Raw genomic sequence first — 11,338 nt, 5'->3', positions numbered from 1 at the left:
GATGCAGATTTGTCCCTTCTTTTTTCAAAACATAACTGAAAATTAATTTTGATCAACACTATAATAATGATATGTTCCAGCTACAGTGACACCTTGTGACGTCACGCTGGAGCAAATAAATCTGCAATCAATACAGCATTGAATTGAACAGGGCACCTGTCTCTTAAAAACCACTACCATACCTTTTGAAAGTGACAAAGGTGTCATCGAAGTTGGAACAAATAATAGTTGCATTCCAACCTGCTGACATTGGTTCTGTAAAATGTAAATTTTAAAAGCTTTTCCAGCAGGGTGCTAAGACAAACTTTTTTTCTTCAACACACAACCAAACAAAATATAGATTTGACCAACACTTTGTTTCATGCTTCTGAGGTATACAATTATTTACCTTTTTGATCCACTCATTGTTATATTTCTGAATTTATTAAAATCCAAAAATATGATATTAATACATACAAATACAAAACAAACTGGCAATACTGAATCTTGAATTCAAGTCTGCCATTAAATATATATATTTCTGTGCAGAAGCATTGTAATATTATACACAATTAAGGAAGGAAGTTTTGAGATACTGTATAAAACACTTTTATTTCGGGATGAAATCAAAACTATACTGGCGGTTGACCACCGGTTCCATCCCGTTTCCATTGTTTAGAATGATAGGAACCGGACGGAACCCGCGGTCAACCGCCGATCAAGTTTTGATATCATCCCTTATGTCACTGAATGTCTGACATAAATTTGCATCAAGACCTCTGCCAAATGTCCAATTTACGATGGCAATATTCAATGCAATGATAACATGATACAAGTAGATATTTGTCACAAGGGTGAAAATAAATGGGCTAAAGGATTTGTTTCAGTCCCCATTACTTGCTTACTGTAGCTGGTTAGTAATTAAAGTCACAATATAATACCAGGCTACACCCTTTGTCCTGAACCATAGCCTGACACCATAAAGTCTATGAAATGATGAACCAAAATGGCAATTTCTCTGCAATTTGAGCTATAATATTGTTGAATTGAGGCTATGAAACTATGCCATTGAATATTATACCATTTAGTCTTAAATACCGACTGTGGTGTGGTGACACGGTTAGGAAAGCCTATGCTACTGAGCTAAAAAAAGTGAGTCCTGTTAATCCTAAAATGAGTCCTGGCACTAACCAAGACTCTCTTTTTTTCCTAAACTGAGTTCTGGTAGAAACTCTTTATTTTCACCCTTGGTTAAATGGCATTTTTACAATGACCACATTTGATCTTTTCATACCCACCCACCCACCCCATAGATGTCAACAATCAAGATTCACAGCAATGACCCAGATTAATGTAAAACATTATTTGGAAAATCTCAAACTGTAACAAAATGGGGCATAAAAATACTGTTAGTTTTCAATTATCCATCACAATCTCTTAACCAACTAATTCTTGATTTTTTCTCTACTTGCATTTTTTCTGTACACCGATTTTAATTTAACAATGATAAATAGACTATGTTGCATAATCTGATCCACCCAGCCAAAGGAGGCAAAATTTCATCATCACCAACAAGTGTCCAGTTGAATTCCATACACCCCCTATGAAAGACATGACCATCTTCCACACATGACATCTTCCACACAGGGGGCAGGGTGAAGTTCAAATGGTGTTACCTGAATGAAATCTAACCACCTGTGTGGGAGACTTAAAGGTGATGGCTTTCATACAGGGGGTGTATGGATTTCAACTGGAATATCACATTGCTGAAATCCTTACATCCCCAGCACACTTTGTTGCAAAGTTACCAGCTTTTACAATAGACATTGTAGTATGAATTTTATTGCATCATTGGGCAGGAAAACCCCTGAACATGTTTAAAGCAAAATCCCTTATGTAACTGGTTGGCAGTTTTGTTTTAAACATGTTCAGGGGCCACAAACACAGAGGAGGTTTTTCCTGTCCAACGACGATTGGTTTTACTCCTTACATTTCCCTGTATCTCAATTTCACAATGGCCGCCTTTAGCCTGATTGGATCACATCACACCATTTATCATATACAGGGTGCACCAAAATGATTTGTATGTCCCATCAATATCCAGTGAACATGGCTGAAACATTAAAATTCATCATAACCATGATATAACGGCCATCTTATTGACAGATGACAACAAAGCTGATGGGTGCCAATCATTTATATACAGCCTGTATATCCATATATGCTCTATTGAGGGGCATATCCAGGCCAGGTTTTCTGAAAAAAATATGCCTATCTTGGGCACATTTTAGCCCCTGGGACTCCACTCCAAGCCCCCTACTTCCCAACAGTCAGTTTCTGGATACACCCCTGATATCTGTTCATCCTGTACAGAAATCAATTGCATCATATTTCAGCAACCTGTCACTGTCTGCTACATAGTTATCAAATCAAACATCTTTTCAGTCTGGTATGACCAAAGAAATACTGATGGAGAATCAGGCCTTGCTGCCATTTTCAGTCTGGCATAAGGACAATATTTGGTGGGTATTCATGTTTTGACCTGGAGTACTAAACTGGCCTCAAAAAGAAACTTATAATTTTTCACAAGGTCATATCTTAAAATCCTCTCCATAAAACTGAACAAAAATTGCACACAGGATTACTTCAATACTCTACTCTAAACACATGTCAGTAACCAAGCAGTTGTCCAACTGACACAACAGCAAAATGCACTGACATGGAACACCTTCCAGGACCAAAATTCACAGCCCAATAGATTTCTTTTGTTGGGTTCCAATTATTCGCCTGTGAATGTGGTCCCGGAAGCTGTTCCGTGTCAGTGCATTGGACAACTGCTTGGTTACTGACATGTGTTTAGAGTAGAGTATTGAAGTAATCCTGTGTGCAATTTTTATTTATTTTTATGGAGAGGATTTTAAGATAAATGATAGTTTCTTTTTGAGGCCAGTTTCTAGTTTATTAGGGACTAATCACTGCTTGTGCACTAAATTCACAAACTGTAGGCCCAACTTGAAATGCTACATGGCACAATATGCTTATTGTCATTAGAACTTGATCAGTTCCCTCGGATCGTGATGTCCAAACAAGAGAGGTGCTTAGAGCCGACATTGAGGCACGCAGCGCTGCTGCCTGGTGCCTCAGAACTCAGATTGCTTGCGGATATGGTAGTAGCAGACCTTATATTTACTTGTGTATTTATGGGTAGTGTTTCCATGTAATCTTGGCGAGGAACCAAATACCTCCATATCTGATGACTGGATTCTCCTTCACTATTTCTGTGGTTATGGCATACAAATATATATTTTCCTTTTAAAGTATGGTCATTCACACCATGAAAGATAGTCTCTCTCTATCTTACATGTTCACACACAGTTCACAAGCAAGCACCCTATATAAAATAATAAGCCTCTACAGTAAAAATTGCTTGCATTATATACATAAAAATCCCTACAAGTCTGCATGAAATTGTGAAATCAAATTAAAGTCAGGAATAAAGATTTGTTGCAATAATGTATAATAGATCACCTTAAATTTTGGTAAAATTGAGTAATTGTATAAAAACATTTCATGACAAATGTTTTTGTATAGGACATGTATTTGAGGTTGATAGTAATTTACCACCTAACAGCAAATTCAATGAACAGCTTATACATGTAGGTGTGATATAATATTATTAACTACTTTATGACCCGGTAAAACAACTGAAGGCTTACATGCTGCAGTAGTTGTTTTTGAGGAATGCCTAAAATGATATCAATCAATAAATACATAATTTGAGAAGAAAATACTATATTGTACGTTCATGATGTTATTATTATTATTATTAACTCTAAAAACCACCCTTTATCCCGGAAGCACTTACACACATTATTTCTTTGGATAATTTAATATTCTCTGTAATAAATTGAAAAGTTGATAAACTTGTATTTCACACTGATCACTAATATTACAAAATAAGATGTTAGATCCAATAAAAGTGACAATATCATGATGTATCAATTTTCATGATTTGCAAACATTTAACTTTGCATAAAATTTAAAGCCATATTATATTTTAACATTTGCTGAGGAGGACACCCTGAATGTTTTTCAAAAAGCTTAATGTACTGCCTTTGTGACACAAAAGATTTTTAATAAAAAGATGTGTGCCGCCATTTTATTCATACGCGATGTTCAGAACACTTTACGTAAATTGTGTATGGGATGGTCATAACACATCAACAGGACCGATGTCAGTCAAAATTGACAGAGTGACATTTCTTTGGGAAATTTTATAGCATGGTTTAAAATTTTCTTTTTTAAAAAACATGGTTAAATGTTAGAAATATGATCAACTATGCTTTTCTCATTATTGCTTCAAGCCTATCACCCCTTATCTTTCAGGTTTCGGGTTGTAGGTCATAGCTAGTACAGCAAGGGAAAATTTGCTAAACGTCACTATATTTTATTCTCGGACACAAAATGTAGAATTTGAATATGATGAGTGCATCCACAAGCATTCCACACATGTATGACATTGTAAACTACACTTGACTCAACACAATCAAACCAATCGTGCTACGCAGTGATGTATTTACTGAGCAATGGTAGCTAATAGAGGCCGTCAGCATGACGTCATATGCCGCCATCTTGTGGGTATACGATGTGATGGTCGTTCGATCTCCATGCGTGAACAGCAAAATCACTGCGTTGATGCGCAATAACAGCTGCGTGGCAAGCTGCGCGTAGTGTCCAACACATGAACACACAGATTATTTGTACCCACAAGATGGCGAAAGGCTGACGGCCTCTATTGGAGCTTTTGCGAAGCAAGTACGCACACACATTTGAATACAGCGGACAGCACATTTGTGTCAGGGAATTAAATATAGCAACATTAAGTATGTTGTACTTCTATATTTAAAATTAATACTCACAGGTACATGCAAATCTTGAGGTGAACCCTGTAAAATTCTGTCCAATAAATTCAATTCTACTCTGTAAAATGAGATATTCCAGTTGAAATCTCAACACTCCCTATGGAAGACATAACCATAAATCTCCCACATAGGGGGTGTAGATTTCAAATGGCGTCATCCATTCAGTTAACTCAATTTGAAATACATACCCCCTGTGTGGGACATTAAGGTCATGTCTTCCACAGGGGGTGAATGGATTTCAAATAGAACGGCCCAATACTTTGTTTCATGAGTTGATGTCCAAAAGAGGTCAGCTGCTTAAAAAATTATATTGTTTTATAATATCATAAACCATTTCAAACATTATATCATGAGATGCATCTTTGTAAGTTGTCTTGACTTCATTCTTGTAACTTTCTACCCTGTTAACCATGGCTGCCACAAACCTTTCTCACAAAACAGAATATGTCAACCTATCAAAACAGGACCATTTAAAAAAACTATAATTATATAATACTTTTAATGGCTAATGGCTAGCTACAAATGTATGTCTAGAGGATCAGATGCCATGCAAGCTGGTGCAGGTCGACTCAAGCGAAAAATGTGACTCTCAGAAAGAGCAACATTTCTTTCTGTGAAAGTCCTGGACAAGGATATTAATTTGGGCTTATCTTATTACTTAGAACCCCTACCCCACTTGGAAGATATGCAGGGTCATCAATATTTGGTAGTTTCTTATGTTATTAAGAACAGAAAAAGCCTGGTGTAAAAAACTTCAATAATTAAGGGATAATAAAAAGTCTATACTATCGGTACTACTGTCATGTAGTTAAGTATACTCAGAGTTAGCATTACTTCAAGATAGGGATTATACAACTATTGTCCATTTTATTCATTATAAAAAATCAATGGTCATTTTCTGAGTTTGGCAATTTTGTTCTGTTTTTCTGAGGACACATAAAAAAGTATATTTATATATCACACATACAAATTTAGCCACCGCAGTCCAGTGCGTGGCATATCATTATTTCTACCTAATCCTTCCATCGGGTTTTACAGGTCCTAATTCTGATTTCGCATCATGATAATACGTACTCCATGCCTGAGTCTCACATAGTTTAAAACTTGAACAACCAGTTCTAGATTCTGACGCTTTCTTCGGTGACGTCACACAAAAACCTAAGACGGACCAGAATTGTTCGACCCAATCGTCGATCCAGGCATGTAGATGTTCACCTTTGTTGCTTGCTTTTTTATCGGCATCTTTAATTAACTGGCTAGAATCCGCTAATTGAAACAGTGTCTTCATACTGGAGAAGTCTTTATTCACATAGTTATTATTTGCCGGACCCGAATTCAGTAACTCGGAATCCTCTATTGAAATGGGTTTGAGGTCTTTGAGTGCCAGTGGCACCACTAAAAAGTGCACTTCAGCTACCACCATCCATTGGTAGAGCATTTTGACGGTCCACCGACCTGGACGGAGGGGTTTCGTAAAAGGCGGTGTGTGATGAGTCTCCTCCCTATCCCTATCCACAGTGGTATCAAATGAGCCTGCTATATGGTCTGTTGGGTCAATCCATGTCAAGGTGATGAAATACTGCTCTCCTGTTGACCATCGTAGGAACACACACGGTTCATCTTCGGGACCCATGATGCGGGCAAAGTTGCGGAAAACTCTTTCTTTGGGATCAAACTCGGTGCCAACCTGTAAGTATGGTAAATAAATAAATAAGTACCCTTTAGTATATTATACTAGAGTTCATCTGGCTTCCTCAAGACTAGTGACTTCAACACTAAACACTACACCCACTGGAGTGCACCGACTTTTGTCTAGATACCAGTATCCATAGTTTAATCAGCTTGTAATCGGCAGGCCTTACAACATCACAGATTAATATTAATATATTTTATTTCGAGAATTGTCTTGTAATATCTCGCCAGAGATGCATCACAAAGTATTAATATCTCGCCAGAGATGCATAACAAAGTATTACTTGGAATTTCTATACTTTATTTAACACTTAAAGTATAGACCATACAGGTCAACTATACCGCACTTAACGTTGGTCTACTTTTCAGCGTAGTGGTAAAAGCCTAAAGCTAAATTTATACTCAATCGCCGAGTGATTGCGATTAAACGCTTTTGAAAAGCGATGAACAATCGCCGAATTTTGCGATGCATCGCCCGTCGCTTTTGCATTTATACTCATCACGGCGATAGCGATTGCAGACGACAATTAAAATATTCTAAATGCCATAACATACATTTTTAAAACATCAGTTGCTGTCAATAATTATTTCTTTGAATTAATTCATCACCAAAAATTAATAATCGAGAAAGGTAAATTAATTAGCAAAATAATAGATCCAGTTGGTTGTATATGATTGGTTGACGCATTCACGTGTCAAGCGATATCGCTGGGAAGTTGAGATTTCTTCAACTTGCAAAAGCGACGTCGTTTTTGCCTCCGCGATTTGAATCGATTGATCGGCTTGACGCTCTGGAAATGTAAGTAAACACTGAGCGTGCGTGAGAATCGCTTTTCTGCCAAAGCGATTGAGTATAAATTCAGCTTAACAATTCCCGCCAATTATGAGCTGATCAAACTATAGAAACAATTTGGCTAGTCAAAATTGAAAATATCAATATATATAATTATAGAAACACCAATTTCAGTCAAACTTTCATACCATCATTCACCATTATCAACTACAGGCACTCAATTAGATCACTAATTATTATTTCCCTACATTGACTGAGGAATTAAAAAAAAATTATCATCTAGGATTTGAAATGGAATCAATTCTGTATGTATCAGGACAACTTTATATACAGATGAACGTTTTGGTGTGTTTGTGTATGTAGGGGTGTGTGTGCAAATACATTGTAATTATGTATTATACTAGGAAGTTTTTCAGTATGTGTTTTTAATACACACTGATGCGTCTTCTTTCAGTTCCACAGACTTCTTCATCATTTGGCGACCGGGCCTTCTATGCTTGTGCACCTGCACTTTGGAACTTGCTTCCTTTAAATCACTTGATATTTTTAAAAACTTATCTGTTTAAGATTGCTTATGACAATTGACTTCTATATGTGACTGTTTTTATAATTGTGTGTTAATTTTTAATTGTTCAATGTTTGCGCCTCGTAATAGGTTGTCTAGATAGATGGCGCATTATAAATGCATTATTATTATTATTATTATTATTACTGAAATAATTACCACATACAGAGCATTAGATAATCACTTTTTAAGCATTTTAAGGTTTGAAAGGCTTTGGCAAGTTTTTATTACACATTACACTGTTTTAATGAGAGCATTTTAATTCAGTTCTGCTCAAACAAGGAAGCTATAAAACGCCCACAAGCAATCATGTTTCAAGACAAAGTAATGAGTATTACAACCTTTCATGAAGCCTTGCTTGCAATGGGGCTATTCTAGTTAAAATACATACCCCCTTTGGAAGACATCACATATTGGACTATTCCAGTTGAAACCCATGCACCTTCTATCATGCCTATACATGATATATGATACATGATACATGCCTAAATCTCCCACACAGGGGGTGTTGATTTCAAATGGAGTTGCCCATTTAGCTAACCCCATTTGAAATTCACACTCCCTATGTGGAAGATTAAGATCAAGTCTTCCACAGGGGGTGTATGTATTTCAACTGGAATAGTCCAATCATCAAATCTTTTTCATGAAGCCTTACTTGCAATGGCTATTCCAGTTTAAATCCATACCCCCTATGGAAGACACAACTTTAATCTCCCATATAGGAGGTGTAGATTTCAAATGGAGTCGCCCATTTTGGTAACCCCATTTGAAATTCACACTCCCTGTGTGGAATATTAAGGTAACGTGTATGGATTTCACCCGGAATAGTCCAATCACTGTATCTCAAGGCACACGACAACAGCAAGTCTAATACGCAATAATCATACAGCAACCCAAAAATTACCAAGTGTTAAGTGACATCGCATCCACACTTACTTGCTTGTGTATGAATGCTTATTATTATTTTCCTTGCTACCAAATATTTGCATTATTTAAATGCCTTGAAGACCAACATTTGGGTGTTCATTTTGCTATTGGGGATTGTATGCAGATTTTTCATTAATATTCTGTGGCTGCAGGGAATTGTCCATGGTAATGGCATAAACAGGAGGCTTAATTGTGCTCATTTCCTTTCTTTCATGTTACCCCCCTGAGCACTATCTGCCAATCTAACATAGCCTCTGATTGGTCAATTACATGATATCTTTACTTAAATCAGCAATCAGAATGGAGCTTTGCAAATAATTCACCCCAATTTTTTTGTGTGGTAAAATTATTCTAACAATGTTGCTGATTGGTCCAAATGATAATGAAATCTTCTTTTTGGCAAATTGGCAGGTATAGTTCTCATGGGGTTAAGCTATGTTAGAGTCAAAACTTTCAGAGACATAGTATGAATTCCTATAAAAATTGATTTTTTTTGTGCTATTAATTTTTCGACCTTTGCCGATTTTAAACTGTTTACTTGTTTAAAATAGCTGATTTTAAGCTTCTTTACATAGCCCAATACACAATAGGAATATATTTGAATGTTATTTTTATAGTAGTTGTTTGGAGTGCGAAAAGTACGAAAATAAATGTAGCATGAAAATGTCAAGTTTTACAGTAGTGATGCAACATCAATGGTGTACGTGTGTGATGTGACATCAATTTGGAGAAACTTTTGTAAGTTTATACTGTATGCTGCTATGCAATGTTGGGGCACTATACAGCAAAGATGGCTTCAACTTGAAGGTAAACCTCATCATAATGCCCTAAGGCAAGTCATCTGAGTGACTCTTGATCTTCTGCATAACCTTTTTAATTGAGACAAAAGCAGCTACAGGCCAAAGGAGGCAATTATTAAAATCACTTGAATTATTATCATCATTAGGCCAAAACGGTCATAGCCAAAACATGTTTGCCTAATTTTAGCTACAACAAATAGCCCAAATAAATGTGAATTAGGATATTTCTCTACATGTACTGTATACCACTTCATTCATGTTTTTAAAAACAGGTTGGAAGTGTGAAGAAACTGTTTTTTAAAAAAACACTGTTAAGGATGTCAACACTTTTTCTGGAATTTCTAAAATCAGGGTGGGTATTATTTTATACAGTACAACCAAACAAAATAACCTTTAAGGGTCAGTCAGTGCTCGGACAGTCAAACAACTCTTTTTTTTTTGGTTGGTAAACAATTCACTGTAGCTTCTTCAAGTCAAGCTAGGGATATCAAATTGACCTCTTTTAGTCTCCAAATGGTATCAAATTTTCTGATTCCACGCCCACATCTATTTTTTCTATACAACAAAATGTACCTTTGTGACTTTCGAAAGTCATTTCTGGTACAATAATTGTCATATTTATGCACTTGGTCTTGTAGGCGGACATTCACCGAACTCCGTACGAAAACTAGTCCCATTATAGGGGTATGTTTTTGATATAAAATTGGATCGATTGAGCCCACATTTATTGGTCGAGCAATGAGTTTTTAAATTTTGGACGAGACATAGTCGAGTACAATATTTTGAAACTCATAGCGAAACCAATAAATATTGGGCGTAAAAGCATCCAATTTTATCATTATTATGTTTTGGATCCAATATTTTCACACACTTGGATTCATCAAAACATAATAATGTAAAAATCTGGTCCCGCTAGGGGTATGTTTTTGCAGCAATCTGGTCCCACTAGGGGTATATTTTTACTTAAAACTAGTAGGGTTACTTCTAGGACCCCCGGATCTAGCATGGGAACCCAGAAAATCCTTGAGATCCCCCTGGCCAATTATACTTGGTTCCTGTGTACAAGTCAACGGTAACCGAGTACAGTTTTGTCCTTTTCCCTAAAAATAAGTCATATGTCAATTGTGCCCTCATGGAGTGGTATCATAGTCCAAACCCTTTACATGACCTTTAATATGCATGTCTTTACCTGGAAGGTTTGTAGTCTAGATGCAGGCCCAACAGCGCTTATAATCTGGAAGAGTTTCGACGAGGCCAACCATGCTTCCATGGCGTCGGTTTGTCCAGAGGGCGTTTTACCCAGCACTTTAACGATGACACCTTGAAACTCGTCGTTCTGCATGAAATAGTTGACTTCATGCGGCGAGGCCTTTACTTGGTAATGACAGTCTGCTGCTAACTTGTCAGTCTGCAAATAATCAATAATCAATTAATAAATCCCACTTAATCAAGAGTTAATTATGCACATGCATGTTTCAAATGAGCAAGTCTGTTTTCATCTTGTCTTGAGGCTATTTTTGCAGTGAACATAGTATAATTAAAGTTTTGGTGTGCACATTTTTAACATGGTCCATATGCTGTCTATTGCATAGATCTTAGATTATTAAACTCCAGATTGGAAGGTTCCGACGGTGCTTGAGCCTTCTGAGTGTACTTGAAT

General features: G+C 36.6%; 1 protein-coding gene across 2 annotated transcripts in view; it reads right to left on the bottom strand.

The window, feature by feature from the left end:
• Window positions 1-1,302: 1,302 nt before the first annotated feature.
• LOC140144323 (xylosyltransferase 1-like) overlaps window positions 1,303-11,338 on the bottom strand; it is a 221,606-nt gene continuing 211,570 nt past the window's right edge. For both annotated transcript variants that reach the window (XM_072166147.1, XM_072166148.1), the window contains 2 exons: window positions 10,868-11,086; window positions 1,303-6,588 (listed from right to left, as the gene is read on the bottom strand). In XM_072166147.1, the coding sequence (XP_072022248.1) occupies window positions 5,911-6,588; window positions 10,868-11,086 (897 nt within the window). In that variant the 3' untranslated portion in view covers window positions 1,303-5,910. The remainder of the gene's footprint in view (window positions 6,589-10,867; window positions 11,087-11,338) is intronic.

This window comes from Amphiura filiformis, unplaced genomic scaffold (assembly GCF_039555335.1).
Source record: "Amphiura filiformis unplaced genomic scaffold, Afil_fr2py scaffold_49, whole genome shotgun sequence".
Taxonomy (NCBI): domain Eukaryota; kingdom Metazoa; phylum Echinodermata; class Ophiuroidea; order Amphilepidida; family Amphiuridae; genus Amphiura; species Amphiura filiformis.
This window is presented reverse-complemented; position numbering and strand designations above follow the sequence as displayed.